Source organism: Epinephelus fuscoguttatus, linkage group LG11, assembly GCF_011397635.1.
Source record: "Epinephelus fuscoguttatus linkage group LG11, E.fuscoguttatus.final_Chr_v1".
NCBI lineage: Eukaryota > Metazoa > Chordata > Actinopteri > Perciformes > Serranidae > Epinephelus > Epinephelus fuscoguttatus.
Window position 1 is genome coordinate 31,078,495 of NC_064762.1, and position 19,564 is coordinate 31,098,058.

Consider the following 19,564-nt stretch of genomic DNA (forward strand, 5'->3'; position numbering starts at 1 on the left):
CCCCCTCTCCCTGTGCATTATTTTCCACATTATTATGTTTGATGTTTAACTTGTGGAAAATATACCGTATATAACTCAATGAATATACACATAAATAAATGATGAGGTGCACAAGGACGAGCCTGCTTCCAGACCTCTGTATTGCTGCCCACATCAGCAATTCAAATCATATAATCATTTCAGAGCTTTGTTGGGCCCGAGCCAGAGAAATAGTAACAGAAAAATGGAAACAAAAATGCCAAAAAATGAGAATGAGACAACCCTACTGCCAGACAGAAACCTCAATATTAGGCGATTCTGCAAAACCCTTTATTACCTTCAATCACAAATTGTTTTTCATCCACTATCAGCAGTTAAAAATTGTCCTTTTTCCACTGTAGCTGGCAGCTGTGTTATAGTTAAAGGTAGGTGTACACTGTGGCTCTGGCAAATAAAATATGGATAAGGTATGATTGGGGTTAAGTGTTTATGAAAATTGGATGAGCTACATGCTAATCCTCAAACTCCACACCACCTGAATGTTGGCACTGGAATGCTGTTGTAATTAAATTTATGGAAAAAACATTTCTTAAATCAACATATGTCTTTGATCAACATGACAACCTTAAGATACCTGCTCCTACAAACCTTTACCTCAGCTTACAGAACAGATATGAGCATCTGATTATCAGGCTAAACCTGCACACTGCCAAAGGTACATGTACAGATGAATGTAGGACAGTTAAAATACCTGGTTATTATGCCAGTAGATGGACCAATTCCCAATGCACACTTAACACACTCTCACACACATACACCCACTCTCAGTCCAGCTTATTGTTCCAGTAACTCCTGTCTCCCTCCAGGTAAAACAAAGGTAGTGCTTTAATGGAGGCGTGTGTGGTTTCAGTCCAGTTGGGGCCAAACAGAGCAGAGCCAAAAAACAAACACACTGCCAGCTGCCCTCCATCGCCCCTTCTCTCCCTCCCTGGCTGTATGAAGTGGTTAATCACTGAATGGAAACCATTAGTAACATGTTTCAATAATTTACACAGCGTCTGACCACCCAAAGTACCAGAACACTTCGCCTACCACTCAGAAATACGAACCCAGTCTTTGTGTGTGTGTGTGTGTGTGTGTGTGTGTGTGTGTGTGTGTGTGTGTGTGTCTAATCCATGCATACATGTATTTGGTATACAATAGTGGTGGTACAGTAACCTGATATGAACTGGCATGACTCTCATCTTCACTGGCTACATCCCTTTTCAAACACTCTCTTACCTCACCTGAGTCCTTAATGCCTCTCCTTAGACTAACACCCTGAATCTGTAATATTTAGGTTTCTTTGACATGTCCTCTTTCCCTAGTTTATATCCTTGTTCCCCTGTATTTAGCCTTTGTTTTCTCACCTATTTGCTTTATAAGACTCTTTGTTGTGGCCTTGTTCCCTCATTTGCAGCCTTCTTCTCTCCTTGCTCTTTGTTTTCTCATCTTAGTCCTGTTTAAGTCTTTTTGTCAAGTCCTTGTCCCCTCATTTGTTCCATTTTTAGGGGTACATATTGCTTTGGTCTTTGTTTCCTCAAGTTATTCACGTTGTAGTTTCATTGTTGTGTCCTTATTCCCTAATCTGTACCCTTTATCCGTCTTTGGTCCTCGTCTCTTTCTTGTTTTAGTCTCCTCGGTTACTCTCCTGCATCCTTACTCCTTCACCTAAGCTCTTAACCTTCTTTATCCTTAATTTCTTGTGTTCTTGTTGGCTTTGTCTGTTCTTTGTTTCCTTGTCTATTTCCTGTTTTAGTTTCTTTGTTGTGTCCTTATTTCCTCATTGGTACCCAATATCATTTCTTTAGTTTTTGTTTCCTTGTCTCTTTCCTGTTTTAGTCTCCTTGCTTATTCTTCTGTGTCCTTATTCCCTCACCTGAGTCCTTGATATCCTTTATCCTTACTCTTTTGTGTTCTCGTTCACTTGTCCTTTTCCTTTGCTTTTCGTATCTCTTTCCTGTTTCAGTCTTCTTGTTGTGTGCTGTTTCCTAATCTGTACCCTTTTCCCCTTTCTTTGGTTTTTGTTTCCTCTTCTCTTTCAAGTTTTAGTCTCCTTATTCACTCTTCTGCGTCCTTCTTTCCTCTTCTTTAGCCTTACTGTTTTGTGACTTTGTTTTTGTACGGTTTTGGTCTCTTTGTTGTGTCCTTATTTCCTCATTTGTATCCTTCTCTTTTGTTCTTTCTCCTGATTTCTCATCCTCCCTCCTGCATTTTTCTCTTTTTATGTGGTATTCTTGTTCCCTTTTTTGGATATGTGTTTCCTTTACCTACTTGTCCCCTTCTTGTCCTACTCTTGTAGTTTATTTGTTTCTGTCCTTTCTTTCTGTTATCATTTCTTCAGTTTTCTTGTTCCCTCTCAGTTCCCCTCTCCTTGTCCTTTTTCTGTTTCCTTGTTCTGTATCCTTGTCCTCTTCCTAGCATCTATGTTCACGTGTGTATGTTGTCTTTTACTCTCCTTTTCCCTCCTCTTCATCATAATTTTCTCCTTTGTGTACTTGCTCCCTCTCATTCATCCTAATTTCCATTTCCGCTCCGTAATTATGTCCTTTAATTGTTTCCTCTTTTGTGTTGTTTTCCCCTTGCCTGTTACTTAATTTACCTCATTTTCCTTCCTCTGAATCCCTGTATACTTTTTCCATCCATGTGTTTCCTCTATAGTGTCCCCTGCTCTATTCCCTACATGTCCCCTTCATTTACTGCATAGATGTCCTCTCATTTCTTCTTCTGTATCATTATTTTCTTTCTGTTTCCTTGTTTATTTTGTGTTCTGCTTATGGTTTTATGATTAGAAATATATTATGATGCATGCTGAGCAAAAGAATGGTAACAGACAGGGCAAGACAAACACATACACCCACAGACACACAAAGATACTTTCTCTCTGTTTTTGTGTCACAGGAATTCCAACCATTCCAGTTGGTATGCGGCACCCTGGCGGGCCAATTTAAGAATAACTAGCCACCACACACACACACACACACAGACACACACACACAAACGCACACTCACAGTTATAACAGAAGCCAGCTCTGCCCTCGTCTGGGCCTTTTATTGAAAGTAAATGAGAGGCTTATCTACTGAATATCTGAGCAAGACATTTGATTATTGGCGTGTGTGTGACTGTGTGTGTGTCAGGGAGAAAGAGATGAATACATCACAACCCTTATCCGAAACACATACACTAGAAACACACACGCTGATAATGATACAAGGAGGGACAGGGATTTGCTCAAATGTTGATCTATTATCTTCTTGTCGTTTTGGCAACATCATTCCTGACTGTCATTCCAATGAAGCAGGATGAAATGAGGTGAAAGAGAGAGAGAGAGAGAGTGTGAGAGAGTGCCTTCAGCCCAATAAGGATTGAAAAGCCTCCCACACACTCCATAGAGCATCTCACACACACACACACACACACACACACACACACACACACACACACACAGCCTTCTGCTTGTACTGCATGGTTAATGCCCACACAGTATTCATACCTCCAGGGTTTGGGCATACAGTGTGTGTGCGTGTGTGTGTAAGAGTGTACTTGTACATACCTGCATGCACCTCTTGAATCTCTTGTGTATCAACTCGTTTCCATTTAACACCTGTGTTGTCAAGCACAAAAAGTCAGAAAAAAAGAAAGGGATACTGACACAGGGTGGAGATGTTTTCCTTCTGCACTGCTGTATGAGGAACAGGTGTTTTGGAAAGGAAGCCATAGGACAAACCACACAAAACTGATTGTGTAAATACCCTGATACTTGCAACAAGAACATTTCATTGCTAACATTTTTGATCCAACAAGTGTCATCCTCAGAGATTTTTTGTTGGGTCCAAGAGTAGGGCTGCGTGTCGAGCCTCAATCCTTTTTTGTTACTATCCAAAATGTGTATTGAAAAGTATTGAAAAATGACATCATAAATCTGTTCAGACTGGTTGTTTTCTTATTCCTTGATCTGTGTTTGATCCATGCAAAGTGTTTGTACAGCTAATTGGCGTCTTTTGTTAAGTGAAAAAGAGATTTTACAGTCATGTTGAGTTCATGCTTGACACAAAGTTAACAGCAGTGCCTTTGTAGATACTTACAACGTAGCTTCTGACTCATAGATTTACCTTGTATTGCAACCATTGATAGCTTCTCTACAACACTATAGGCAAGCATTGTTTCTTTAATCATGTTCTCAACAGTATTTTGGTTTACATTCTTTGTTACGTTCGCCAAGGAGGTAATATTTTTCAGTTGGGCTTCCTTGTTTGTTGGCAGGGTTAAAAATGAGCACCAGCCACTAGCCAAATGCTGGTAAAATATGCAAGTGGCTGCTAGATTTGCTTCACTCACCAGCCAAAAAACAATTGGTAATCACTGAGTGGATGTTAGATTTTGGAATCTGCCAGCCTCAGTGGCAGGTGGACAAAAAAAGTTGATTTCCAATCCTATTTCCAATCCAGAATTACAGACAAAGAAATGGCTTGATTTTTTTGAAGCTTGCTGAAAGGTTGTGGCATAGGACAAGGATGGACCTATTACATTTTGGAATGGATTTTTTGGACATTTTAACATTTTGAGACAGGGCATTTGGACTTGGGGGAGGTCTGCACTCTCTGAGTTCCTTTCTAGTTTACTCTGTGGGCACTGGGTCACACACATAAGATGTTGTGAAAACGTCACACACGTCCCATCCATGGTGCCGTCGTGCCGGCTCACACTTTTTACACTGACATCGATTCAGCACTGTTACTGCCTCTGCTGCTGGCTTAATGCCAAGACAACCCCCTTCCATTCCATGATCGTACCTATTATACAGAACAGCAAGGCAGGATAACGGCACACATTCCCACCCTGAACAGGCAGTGCAAAAGGAGGTACTGTAACAAAGTCAGAGATTGTTCAATGATTTTATGGAGGTGTTTGTATTCACCTTACAGAACTGAGCAGTCAGATCCCAGTGCCTGGTTAATGTTTTGGTGCAATCACCCCTCTGTTTAGAACTGCGTGCCTGCGATTGGATAACTGAGGACACATTGTAGTGCTTGGATCATTCAGTTTGTCCACACATGAACACAAAAAAGAAACTTAGATCGGGTTATTCTAAGAAAAGCATGCAGTGGGTATAAAACACCACCTAGATCTATTTCCATGTCTATGAAAGCTGATCTGATCTCTGCTCCTTTATGTTAAGTAACTCTGGTTATTTAAAGCATTCTGATAAATCACTTTGTGTCAGTTTTTGAGTGTGTGTGCCTTACTATTTTTACCTCTGAGTAAAGCCTCTTGTTCTGACCTACCTACAACTTGGGTGTCTCGTCATGCCCTTTGCCAGCCTACACACACACACAAACAAACATTCAACTGGCACACACACTTCCCACGTTCATACACACTCACACACACACCAGTAGCTATGTCTCTCCTACGCACAGGAACTGGGGCAGGTTGTGCCGGTGCATGTATGAATAAAGCTTTATGTAAACCATTCACTACACAGCTCCCACACACACTGCAGACAGCAACCATTCAACACTTTCCATTACAAAACCAGTCAGCCTTACATAAAGTTAAACTGGAGTTTAACCAAGAATTATCTGTGTGCCTTAAGGTCAAGCTCACTACTGGGTTATTATTGGTGTGTGTGTGTCAGGAGGTCAAATAGCTGTCCAAGTGTGTGTGATAGCACACGGTGAAGCTGCGACCCCAAACGGCAGCGTGAGTCACAGTAAGTTTAAATTTTTTTGAGAGCTTCTTTGGACAGAGATCGGTGATCAGGAAGCTGTTTGGAATGAAATAACAGAGAGATTGAACTCAGACTTTCGGTATATGTATATTTTGCTCTCTAGTTTGTCACTGTAGTCATCATGGGTGTGTGAAAAAGATCTTTTTCAAAAGTCCGTATCTAGTGGCAGAAATTACTTTGGTCAAAGCGGGTGATTTTGTGGCAAAGGACATAGAAAGGATGAAATATTTCCTGTTGTAGCCATTTTAAAAGAAAAATCCAGTCTTCAAGGACTTGAGCTACTTTGGAATAAGCTACGCTTCCATGTTTAGTCAAAACCCAGCACCACCATACTACATACCGTAGTCCTGAAAGACTATAAGAGGAAAGCTGAAAACATTCCTTCAGTTACAAATTGTATGAATGCCTTAGTGATGGAAATGTTGTGGTTACCTCCTACAACAATCTGGGATCATCAACCTGGATCAGGGCTGGACGTACAGAAGACAAGACATGTTTATGTCCCCATGTTATCTTTTGTGGGTGTCAGATAGGGCTGCATATGAATGAGAATTATACTTGAAACCTTTATGGTGTCTACCGAAATAACCCAGTACCATGTGGTATCAAAACATCTCCACTCAGACAATACCTGCATTCAATCCTTTTTGTGCACCGGGTCTGATCTCAGAACACCAGGCCATTAAATGGTCCCAGCAAACTGACACTGAGACTAAAACGGCTTGACTCTGTCATTGATAATTGTTAGGTAACATCAGCCATGAGATGCCAACATTTAGCCATGTCACTGTGTGTGTGGCTGGGCAGACTCTCGCAATTGTCCCTGGCACGGAATTGGAAGTTTTTACACTAAAAGGTGTTATTTTGTTATTTTTCCAAATACTGAATCTGTAGACTTAACACTGAACCTGACCATATTGAAATTCTTACACACCTGGCCTCATTTTTAAACTAACACAAACACTTATCTGCTACACTTATTGGCACATCCCAGTCCCTGTATCTTTACTACTTCCTCTTTTATCTGTGTGTTGCTTCAGTGAGCCATGACACTACGATACTAGTGTGTTTCACCCTTAGGGGGAATTGAACCAGTTTGATGCCAAACTGAATAGCTATTGTTCTAATAGTCCTTTGAGTTGTAGACCACATTCTTGCACTCTTAACACCATGGAAAAAATAAAAATATGACCCAGGTCTGAGCTAATGTTTCTGGTGTGTGTAAGGGGGGGCTCCATGTGAAAAACACAAGGTAGCCCAAAGTTAACATTCCTGCTGCTAGGAATACAGCATGTTTTCCTCAATTGCTATTTATAGATCTCACGTTGGGCCCCCAGACACACACGTCATTGAGCCCTGCTTACCAGCACTGAGGCCACACTGTGTGTGTGTATATAGATGTGAATGTGTGTGTGTGTGTGTCGCAATCAGAGTGCGAGGGAGGTTGTTTAAACCTCCGAGATGAGGAAATACAAAGCAAAAATGCAACTTCAGCAGGCGTGTGTGTGTGTGCGCACACTCTGCGACTCTCTGCCGTCAGGTGTTGGTGTGGTTGAGAAACGTTAAACAACGGAAACACACAAATACACTGGGTCTACTGCAGTGTTTGCAGTGCAGTTGCAATGCCTGTGAGTACCGTATGTACGTATGTGTGTGTGTCTCTTTTTGTTTCTGTGTGTGTGCTCTCTTGTTTGCCTTTAGATCGAGTGCATACCAAGTTAGATCAAACTCTGACATCCAGAGAGGAAGGAAAGGTGCTAGCGCTGATGGCTGCTCTTCGACTTGGCCTTTTTGGACGCCTACACACATTATGACACTCCGACGTCACTTCCACAGTGCTATTTATAAGCCTTTGTGTCTTTTTAGGAACAGCGTGGGTTAGCTTTGCATCTGTGACTCACTGAGTGGAAGGAGGAGGGAGGGTGGGAGGGAGGGAGGGAGGGAGGAAGAAGGGGTGGAAAAGGCAAAAAGCACAGATGGATTCCAGTGTGAAGAAACTAACTGAGCAATCACTGACATTTGCATTCGCACATCAGGCATGTACTTGACAACTTAATGAGTCCTCGCTGTAAAACAAAGGATATTGTGTTGCGTTTCACTTAGCTGCCAGAATGTTACATCTTATTGTAAATTACTTAAAGGTTTCAACACAAAATCAACTGAAAGTAAGAGAAACATGCTAGGCTGAAGGTTAACTTGTCATCTGTACCATCATTGAGTTTTGGATTGTATTATGGATAATGTTTGATAACAAAACTAATTGGATTTTCTTCTCTTTTGTTTTGGTGCAGGTCTTTTGGTGAGAAAACTGGATGATTTTTGAAGCTAAAGAAAGAGGATCTACAAGCACTTTTCCCTGAAGAAAAGTTAGTATTCAGTATGTTAACCTTGATTAGCACTCTCGCCTCACAGCAAGAGGGTTGCCGGTTCGATCCCGGGTGCGGGAGCCCTTCTGTGCGGAGTTTGCATGTTCTCCCCATGTCAGCGTGGGTTCTCTCCGGGCACTCCGGCTTCCTCCCACAGTCCAAAAACATGCAGATTGGGGACTAGGTTAATTGGTAACTCTAAATTGTCCATAGGTGTGAATGTGAGCGTGAATGGTTGTTTGTCTCTATGTGTCAGCCCTGCGATAGTCTGGCGACCTGTCCAGGGTGTACCCTGCCTCTCGCCCGATGTCAGCTGGGATAGGCTCCAGCCCCCCCGCGACCCTCAAGAGGATGAAGCGGTTAGAAGATGAATGTTAACCTTGATTTAGTGCAGCTATTTTATACACTGTTAAATTAAAATTTGCTTCACAAGTCCACAAACATGTTTTTTTCCTTTTGTGCCCTCTCCAGATCACTCAAGGATTCTTCTGCCTTTAGATGAACTGGACAGAAAAACAACGCACAGCAACATTAGTGTTTACAAAATGGGAAAAGGCGAGAAACATTTCTGATGTTATCCACTAAAGCTCCCCTTTTATTTCCACTTCCTGATTCCCGTTTTCAGCCTGGCTATACAATCAGTCAATTTCGGCAATGGACGGGTACTTCCTGTTTCTGTGAACTTGTCGGCAACCCTCAAAGGTTCAGCTATCATGCCTGGTAGTTTTGGGACCTTGTAACCCTCCAGAACCTACCCTCCCAACTCCCCCACCATCCTCTCCCTCCTCCCTCTTCTAACCCACAGAAGAGCCTCACCAAAATGGAGGCTCGTGAATCAGCTGCCGCTGGGCAGAGATGCTCAAGTAAGGAACCAGTGAAGGAAAAGGCGCCTCTGCAAAGAAAGTGGGCATCAGAGCCCTCTGCTACCACCAAACGAAGCACTTTTGCTGACCCAGAGGCAAAACACCGCGAGAGTTTGCCGTGTGGTGCTACGGGGGGATCAGCACCCCAGCAGAAGTACGCAATCACAGGCAATTCTGGGAAGCTGCTATCTGGACCTTCTGCAGTTGGGACCATGGGAGGTCCACCATCTCAAGACCCCCAGGGGCCCTTTGCTCAGGGGTTTCCAAGGGGATACTCCTACCAGCTTGGCCAGCCGTACCCTCAGCACCCTCAAACTGAGCGCTTCCTCTCAGGAGCCAAACCCCAGCCAGGTCTAGAGCCTCATGCCTGGCCTTTTGCTGGCCAGTTGCCCTCGGATGACCTGTACCCTGTAGGACACCCAGGACACACTCATCCTCATGGGGCTGGGGCAGGGAGGTTTCCTCGGCAGAAATCTCCCAGTTTACCCAGCTCATTCGGACAGTATTCTCAATCAGGCCCTGAGCCTGGAGAGGAGGGCTATAGCAAAAAAGAGCAGAAGCCGAAAAAGCCTGGTAAGTACATCTGTCACTACTGTGGTCGAGCTTGCGCCAAGCCCAGCGTCTTGAAGAAGCACATCCGCTCACATACTGGAGAGAGGCCATATCCTTGTGTACCCTGTGGCTTTTCCTTCAAAACCAAGAGCAACCTTTACAAACATCGCAAGTCCCATGCTCATGCCATCAAGGCTGGACTCGTACCATTTTCAGAGCTAGCAGTGACCCGCAGCGGGGACATGGACCAGGCATCCCCAGTGGGTGAGGCCGAGGTCCATTCAGATGGAGAGCAGAGTACTGACACAGATGAGGAAGGTGTGGAGGGCTCCACCATGCTGACGGACAAAGACAGCCCCATCCCACAGATCCCATTTGAAGCTGACAAAAATACAGGTAATTTCCCCCCAACAATACACATTTTTTGCTGATGTTTTGATGTTTTAACCACCTTGAGAATCAGCCATAGAAAACCTTACCTCACTACAAGTCCTTTTTTTTTTTAAACACCCTGTCTCTAACTTCTGGGTAGTTTCTCAAATCTGTCTCAGTGAAATCAATAGATGTGAAGATATTTGATATATAAACTATACTTGGTATGGACTTAAAACCTAAACAATAATATATATATATATATATATATATATATATATATATTTTTACTGCATGCTTCCTAACTCCACTAAACTGCACTCAGTCACTGACTAGATGTCTATATTTTCTGTGCAGAATTTTACCCAATGCTAATCTGCTATTTTGTACTCTACATTAATCTGTATCATGCTCCAATCACTGTGTAGGTGGTGTGGAACCAGCATATGCAGACTCAGCTGAAGAGCTGCTTGTGGGGTCCATGAAAGTGCCTATTCTTATTGTACCCAAGCCTGGGGGAGTCCCCTCCACAGGGATGGAGTGCCCGCCCTTTCAGGACATAAAAGGGTCACACCATATGTTGGCATCACATGCTGGTGGAAGGGCGCATTCACTGGATGACTCCCCCACCATCAAACAGCGTTTGGCCTTGAGGCTGAATGAGAAAAAAGGCCAGGACTCTGACTCTGCCATATCTCAGTCCCTGAACCTCCTCAGTCCTCACAGTAAAGGCAGCACAGACTCTGGCTACTTTTCACGTTCTGAGAGTGCAGAGCAGCAGATCAGCCCTCCAAATACTAATGTCAAGACGTACGAAGAGATAATGTTTGGTCGGACTTGGTACTACCGACCCAACTCCAGATCCAGACAGTCTATCACAGTGGGCATGGCAGAGGCAGACCCCAGCCTGGCTAGCTTAAAACAAACAGGTGCTATTTTGGACATGGGGAAGATAGCTGAGGATCATATCTGTTTCAGAGGGGATGTAGGAGTCTCTGGAGATCCCAAGCAGTATCCAACAGGACCCTGCCAAAGCAGTACGGGGCTCCTGGAACCTCCATCAGATTCTGGACATCTAATTAGGAGTAACTCCATGCCAACTTCCTCCCCTCCAAACCTTAGTGTCCCCCCAAGTGGGATTAGAGGCAGCCACTCTTTCGATGAGATGATGACATCGGACGATGTGTTTTACCCACCAGGGCGCAGACTCAGAAGACAGGCTGCATTTGAACACTCAGCCAACGAAGCCCATGTAGGAGAGGCTGAGGGCTGTGGACACATGCCCAAGAATTTAGCTTCATCTCTGGGTATGAAGATTGGTGAGCGCAACCCAGGAGTCCCAGAGCACATAGCCTACAGCCCATATGGTACTAAAGTTAGCATGTCAGAAATAGCCACAAGAAAAAGGAGGAAAGAGAAGAGTGTTGGGGATGAAGAAGACAGCCCTGGCCATTGCGACAGTAGCTGTAGTGGTTCAGTGGAGATGATAGGGGACTATGAGTTTAAACAAGGTAGTCTAGATGGCTCAAGAGCCACCCCAACAGGGAAGGGCTCTCTTCACAGTGCTCACAGCCAGTCTGACAGCTTTGATACATGTGCCAGCATGTGCTCTGAGGACATTGCACTATTTCCTGATTCTGAGGGCAGGAAGGCAGCTGGAAATGTCATATCAGTCATCCAGCACACTAACTCCCTCAGCCGGCCAAATTCATTTGAGAAGTCAGAGTCCTTTGAGCAGCCAGGATATCAGCCATCAGATAAAGCTCCATCTAGCCAGTACTCTGAGCAGTCCGACTCAGAGATCTTTGAAGATGCTCTGAGTCCTGAATCTGCCCTACTGAGGACAGAGAGCATGGAGCAACAGCTGCAAAGTGACAGTGACCTGGCATCCCTCTCATCTTCATCAGCTGCAGCCTCACCTGGCCAGCCTTATCACATCCCTCACAAGTTAGTGCGACAACCCAACATCCAAGTTCCTGAGATCAGGGTGACGGAGGAGCCAGACAAGCCTGAGAAAGATACAGACGCTCCAGTGTCCAAGGAACCAGAGAAGCAGCCACAGCATGTGGAGGAGTTCCAGCTGCCACAGAGGAGTGACACACTCGCCCAGATGCCATCGGAAAAGCTACCACCCAAGAAGAAGAGGCTGCGCCTGGCAGATATGGAGCACTCATCAGGGGAATCAAGCTTTGAGTCAACCTGCACCAGCCTTTCTCGCAGTCCCAGTCAGGAGAGCAACCTGTCCCACTCCTCGTCCTTCTCCATGTCCTTCGACAGAGATGAAGGCCTCAAGTCCGTCTCACCCACTAAACAGGTACCCCATTTATGTTTAATACTTTGAAGTATCTTAACTACCCTTCCATCAGTTTTAGTAGAACTGGTCCTGCAGTAGTTACAGTACATTTCTGTAGTGTTACTGTACTTCTACTTGTATTTGTAATGGCTCTTGGGGGTGTGTTGTGCATCACCTCTAATAAGTAGTTTACCAGTAAGTCCCAAAAAGGTGGACAAATTATTAACTATTGTCTTTGCAATTCTGAACCAGGATGATTCGTTGGCATCTGGGGGTGGACCTAAGCAGTCCGAGTTCCTGACGGTACCTGGCAGTGGTCATTCCAGCCACCACCAGCAAAGGGAGATGAGGAGGTCTTCATCCGAGCAGGCACCTTGCACGCTGCCCACAGAGTTGCCTGAAATGCGCAGCAAATCCTTTGACTATGGAAGCTTGTCCTCCTCCAGACAGGGAGAGATATACTCCAGTGCTTCTGCAATGAAGGAACGCCGACGTGGATATCTTGTCCGACAGGTAGCGTGTAAAACTCCCTATAAAAAAGTGGACTGTATGTTCTAGTTGGTCATTTAGATCAAACTACATGTGCTGATTGTTTTTAAGTTTGGGCACCTAAGTACCGTGACCTAAATTGTGGAGAAAGAATGGGGCTCAGTGAGGGTCCAAAGCACAACTATAAACTGGTGTCCTTTCACCTCCACCTACTTCATCCATATTTCCTACACTTATCTGACACACTTAGCAAGTATCACTACATTTAATTTCATAAGGACTGACAAATGCTCCTGCTTATGAATACATTTGACAGGCTTCACTGAGTGTCTACCCAGAGGCAGTCGTCCAAGAACCAGGGGCTGCTGAGATGTCAATCAAACAGGAGAGTCTGGAACATGGGGCATGGCCTGGCCCAACAGGATCCCCTCACAGCAGCAGCGATGTAGCCAGCAGAACCAAGAGAGTTGGCAGTAGCACTGGTGGTAAGTCTTATATTACAGCACTGTAACTATGTTGTCGGAGTTCGAAGTGTTTGGGCCACATTCTACCCACTTAGTTAAACATTTGATGTTGCAAAATATGGGAATAGCATTCTATTTCGATTTTTTTGTGGGACATATTTTATTTCAAAGTACATCACATACAGTACAAAATATTTTTATGTTTTACACACAGGTTTAGGATCTCACCAACACCACCAGCACCACCAGCATATCCTCCAACAGAGTATCAGTGAGGACAGCCTGCAGGATGAACCTCTCTATGGCAGGTAAGAAAATCTGGGTTTCCCAATGCAATCCTAAAATCAGTAATAGCTCTTCTTATTAAGCACTGACGGGATGGACAAAACTTGAACAATACGCAATGCAAATTCACCTTTTTTTTTTTTTTTTTATTAAGCTTTTAACAATTGCATGTGCTGCTTCTCCAGCTGGTACTCCCATCATTTATCATCTTTTATATTATTAGTAATACTTGATTTGAAGAAAATAAGAGTATTCAAATTTTACTCCAGGTCCCATCAGCATCGCCTGCAGGCCCAGGGCTCATCGTCTGAGGGAGAATATCCAGGTCATGATGTCATAAATAAGGAAGTGATCCAGTACTCGAGTGGTCCCCCCTTCCTTTCCTACCAGCAACCAGGTCTGTTCTGGAGTCAGGAGGCCAGTCAGACACCCAGACAGCAACTGACCCTTCAGGCCCAACAGCAACTCCAAAAACTCCACATCAGATCACCAGGCTCCCTGCCTGGACACCCACTCCACAAACAACAACCCCTCCACTCCTTACAGCAAATCCACGATCAGCAGCCACATGATGGAAAATCAGAAAACTCAAACTCTCAGATGTACCCTGCCTCTTTCTCATCTCGGACCTCTCCCATGTCCCAGCAACAACAGCAAAACTTTGCTTCTCTCTCCTCCAAGCACTCCTTGCCCAGTTCCACCACTGCCTCCATGCTTCTGCAGCAGGTCCAACCTGTCTTTGCCACCCAGAACCTGGGCTCCCAAGCCTCTCTGCCGGGTATGCTGGTTCCTGTGCGGATCCAAACCCATGTGCCATCATATGGTAGTGTTATGTATACCAGTGTTAGCCAGTTGATAGCTACCCATGGCAGCGGTGCACAAGGGGTAGGCTCAGCCAGGCCAAGCGGTGCTGACAACAGCAACATGTCTCCTCCAGTTGGTGCTGTGAGTGTCAGCAAACCACCTGGAGGAATTGGAGGAGGCATAAGTGGAACAGGTTTCAATCTAGCGCACTTCCTTGGACAAACCGATGGTTCAGCATTGCGCTTCCCACCCTGGAAGACTCCAGATTCACTACCAGAGCAACGCGTGAACACAGGAATCCCACTGTCACTAACCTCAGGCACCATATCCACCACAGACGCCTCAGGATCTGGCATTGGAGGCAGCAAGCGCATGCTCTCCCCCGCCAGCTCTCTGGAGCTCTTCATTGAGACTAAGCAGCAGAAAAGAGTGAAGGAGGAGAGGATGTATGGACAGATTGTGAAGGAGATGAGTGCAGTGGAACTGAGTGGAACTGAAAGCAGGAGCAAGCCTGAGAAAGGGCAGGGCAGAGGTCAGCGAGCTCGTCTGAAGAGTGAAGACTCCAGTGGTGAATCCGAAAGGATGTCCTCTTCTCCTCCACTAAGTGACTTCCCCATTGCCACCAAGATTGCCATTCCCGTCCGTTCCTCTGCCCCCCACCTCCCTGATGTCCCCCGGGCTGAGAGCTTCACTCCTCCTCTCCAGATTGTGACAGATCGGTCTCCAGTTTCAGGTGGTCGGGACTCTCCGGAGGAGCTTGATGTGGACAATTCGGTCCCAGAGCCCAGCTCCAGCCCCCAGTCCATGATGTCCTCCAACGATGCAGAGGACACTGAGAACACAAATCAGCCTACACCTAGTAAAATCCCTGTCAGCATGCTAGTTCAGCTAGCTACCAACCAAAGTGCAGGATTATCCGGAGCAGTGGGCCAGACTTTGCTAGTCACGGATGTAGCTGATGTCCAGCAGTTTTTCCAGTTCCCAAGTCTGCGCACTATGAGCAGAGTCAGCTGGTGTTTCCTGAACTACACCAAACCCAACAGCATCCAGTCTGCCTTGCACAGCTCCGTCTACAACTCATGGTGCGTAAGCTCATACAACCCCAATCCTCTGAACCTCAGCACAAAGGCTGCGCTAGCCCTGCTGAGGTCCAAACAAAAGAGAAACACGGATCTGATATACTCAACCGCAGCCATGTCGCCACCCAGCTCTGGAAAACTGGTGTCATCTGTGGCCTGGAAGCTGAGGTTTGATCAGGTATGCCCTATAATGTGAAATATCACTCAAATGATACAAACATACAGAATATAACATTTCACTGTGCATGCATGGGTGCTAACTCAGAGAAACATAAGCACAGGAGGTATGAAAAGTTAATTCATGCTGCCTCTCTCCTTCCTTTCCTCCCTCTTCTTCTCTTGTCTCTGTAGTTGAAACCAGAGCTGATGCCAGTTGATGTCAGTAATTTCGGAAGGAAGATGAAGGGAGTGGTGTCGTGGGACCGTTCAAAGGAGGAGCAGGTAGAGAAGGAGGTCTCGGTCAAACAGCCCGCCACCGAACCAACCCGCATCAAGATCTTCGAAGGCGGGTACGTCCTGCAAATACACACACCTGTCCAACAACTTTGGTCCAGCAAAGTGACAGAAACAATTATACATTTGACTTATGTCATATTAAAAGTATAGTGACTGAGATGAATACGCACATATATTTTCTAGGAGCATTGGATAATAATTTTGCCTACATGAAAGCTGCATGATATATAGGACATTTGCCTTTTAAAGTATTTAAATGTGGTTCCTGCTGTTTGACTTTACAGTAGATCACATCACACATATTCTAGAGTTTGTTTCATCCTTCCTTGGAGACCAGTGGGGTAAGAGGTGGGAGCAGCTTGAAAGTCTATTACTGAAAGTCTATATGAGTCTATTTATTTTTCTGTGACTGGGAATGGGCTTTACTACGGGAATTTAAATTGTCTGTTAAATAATTCAAATGCTAATGAGGCTTGAAAGTCGATAATCAAAGGAAAAAGTTATAAAGACAGACATACGTAGAAATCCATCATTTATATTTGGTATGATTGTATCAGTGTTTTCCCAGACACAAGCAACATCTTCATTATCCATGCCATAGAAATCATGGTTTCTTGTCAGTTACTTGTTTGTTTGGCTTTTTTCACAATATTTCACTATACAGAGTGTCAGTGACATCTGGTGCACAGATAGCACTTTGGTTGAGGAATAGTTGGTTTAATTTTGACAGTGATTTGGATCTAGGATTTCTAACATTACCAGTTGAAAGTGAGAGTCTGGAAACTTGATTCCAAACCAATATGGTGCTTTTCAGAGTCGAGAATCAGTCAATCAACATTGCTGATTAAAGCAAGGTCTGAGTTTGATCGCAAGCCCAGTATTGCAAGACGTTTTCGCTCTCTCTTATTGGAGTATCATTAATTGTACAAACATTATTATCCATAACATATTACACCGTTACAGGGAGCTTTAATTAAGATTTGAACTTAAAGACAAAACTAATGTAAGAAAGAAACAACAGCAGTAAAATTGTGAGAAGAAGAGAAATGTATCAAGAAGTAAAACCAAAAATAAAACCAGGTGATTACCGGTTTTACTTAAGAGATGTACCTAATTCTACAAGCCTCAGATTCACAGGCAAAGAGCTGCAGAAGCCTTGATGGCAGAAGCCTGGTCAGCTTTTGATTTTCAGCTGAGATTTAACAACAGTGAGGACAACATGAGGATCTCAGACTAAATACAAACCTCACAAAAAAGACAACAAAGGTCTCAGACTCACAAAATACTGAGCTGCCTGATTATGTTTTATTCTTACAGCTCAATATTAAACAAAAATGAACACAGATGACCTTTGTATGAACTATAAGGACATTTGTTTCAGCATGGTTAATCGGAAAATCTTCTTAGGTATAAAAAAAAGTAGACTTATCCTTTTACAACCTATTCTTTGGGCTTAATTTGTGCCTGTGAGAGTCAGGCCAAGAGCCTGAGCCTGGTAAACCCATCACAGGCTAACGACTTGAGCTGCATCGCTGTAATTGGACGTCGGCTTTCATAATTCTTGCTCTCACTTTTATAGACTGGTGTGAAGTGGGATCTGTCCCTCATTAGATGTATTTTAAAGGCTTTTTCACACTGTTTTTCTAACATGGGCAACTGTAGTATTTATTTGTTTTGTTTATGTTATTAAGAAAAGTAGGACTTAATATATTTTATTGGATTTCTTTTATATGTATTTGACTTTTTTTTGCATTTTATAACAAGAATTTCACTCATAACAGCATAGTGTTCATTATTTTTATGTTTTATTATTTGATAGTGACCTCAGAGCATTACTAAAGTCTCAGTACCATAACTACAATATATAGCCTTCCACTGATACTGAAAAATTGAAACTTTTGTTAGTGATTTTCATGATTTAAAAAAAGTTTATTTCTACATGAGGTAAGAGCTTTTTCTGGATGTACAAATAAACATTCAGATTAAATACACAGTTAATGTGCAAACCTAGAAAAGATAGATGCAGAACACAAGAGGTGTGTTTTCATCCACTTGTTTTTATGCAGATATCTGCAGATCAGGATGGATGCTTGTAAGACACATATGCATGCACAGGGCTGTTAACGGAACTTCTCCAAGTGCAGCTCTAATATTAGTTGTTCAGAACTCTCTGTTCACATTGTCCAGTGTGCTTGCCGGTATTTTACAGCATATATTGTTTTCTTTCATTTGAGGATTGACTGGCAGTCTTTTAATAAGCACCACCTACTGCTTTTCTCTATGAATCAGCTCCCTGTACTTGCATAACAAGAGTGTATGGAGAAGCGCATACATTTGCATTTTCTCTTGCAGATTTTCAAAAAATCCAGGTAACATTTGCATTATATTTAGATGGAAACCCAACTATTGTTAGCTCAAGAAAAATTATTGCAAACCATGAGTGCCACTGAGTATCAAGTACCAACACCTGGCAATGAATGTCTGTTTGGATCCGTTCTCGTCTTTTCTTGTTTTTTTGGGATTTAAATGAATTTTTTGCCAATTTTTGAAGGAATTTGTACGAAGACAGGTTCATATATATACTGTATGTTGCTATTGGTGCTTGTAGAGATCTGTTGTGTGGTGAGATCATTTTCTACTTGACCAAGATGAGTTTGGTTTACTAGCCCCTTTTACTCTGCCAGATTTTCTGTGAATGTTGGGCCGTTTTGCAGACAAGCTGCGAGCGTTGAGACACACAGAGCCGGATTGGCGAGTTGATCAGTGGTGCCCAATTTTACGCCTCATTAAAAAAGAGAATCGCTGAAGGACTGACCAGCGTGGCTTCCCTCCCACGTCACTGTTTATGTCACATGCTGAGCTACACGTTTTGTTACTTGCTCACGCCCCCCATTGCCCCGAAAAAGGCGCATTCTGTATAAACAAAAGTAGGTAGGCAGCATTTTGGTGCACTCCCCGATTTTGTTTTTATACTGCCAATGCTGAAAGAAGATTGGGCTTTCCTGCAAATTTGCACAATTCCTATCTTAAAAGGGCTACTGACTGTGATTGTGTGAAAGCTACAAAGTGATCTGATATCGATTTTGATTTTTAAGGTTTTGCTTGATAGCAGTTGACTCAAGAAGAGCCTTTATTATTAATTATCATATTATCAAAGTCACATAAAGCATATTTTCCACACAGAAAGCACAGAAATGTGTCCTAAAATGTACATTGAATGATCAAATAAAGGTTGTATGAGCGAGTTAAAGCTAGAAACCTCTATAGTTGGAGACTTTCCTACAGTATCATAATGTTTTATAGTCTTACAGTAGAGCCAATAAGACCAAGGTTACTGAATGGAACAGACGGTGCAGACACACACAAACATGCAAATAACTTTATGCACACACACACACACACACACACACACACACACACACACACACACAATCATGCAGGGAGTTATTAAATGCAGCAGACAGTGAAGTAATTCTCTCTTGTCCCCAAAGGACACTTTAGAAGCAATAAGTGGATAAAAGCATACAAACAGGGCAAACAGGCAAAGACACACACATATACACATGCACTTGCATAAACAGTATGCATGCAAGTAATAAGCAAGCAGACGCACAAAAACAGCAGGAAAAAAAGAAGAAAAAAAGACAGGATCTAAATTTCTCTGGATGAAAGAAATCCACAAAGTGCAAGTTTTGGCAGGGGAAAGAAATCCATTACTTCTCTGCGTCTCCCTTGAAAGTTTCAGTAGTTTTGAAAGAGAATCTGGTTTATGATCTTACCGTGTGCTGTGA

General features: G+C 43.5%; 1 protein-coding gene across 2 annotated transcripts in view; it reads left to right on the top strand.

The window, feature by feature from the left end:
- The window catches only part of hivep2a (HIVEP zinc finger 2a), a 128,779-nt gene that overhangs the window by 93,661 nt on the left and 15,554 nt on the right, over nt 1-19,564 (top strand). For both annotated transcript variants that reach the window (XM_049589211.1, XM_049589212.1), the window contains 8 exons: nt 8,042-8,116; nt 8,588-9,927; nt 10,332-12,217; nt 12,449-12,709; nt 13,002-13,170; nt 13,364-13,457; nt 13,704-15,495; nt 15,669-15,826. In XM_049589211.1, the coding sequence (XP_049445168.1) occupies nt 8,937-9,927; nt 10,332-12,217; nt 12,449-12,709; nt 13,002-13,170; nt 13,364-13,457; nt 13,704-15,495; nt 15,669-15,826 (5,351 nt within the window). In that variant the 5' untranslated portion in view covers nt 8,042-8,116; nt 8,588-8,936. The remainder of the gene's footprint in view (nt 1-8,041; nt 8,117-8,587; nt 9,928-10,331; nt 12,218-12,448; nt 12,710-13,001; nt 13,171-13,363; nt 13,458-13,703; nt 15,496-15,668; nt 15,827-19,564) is intronic.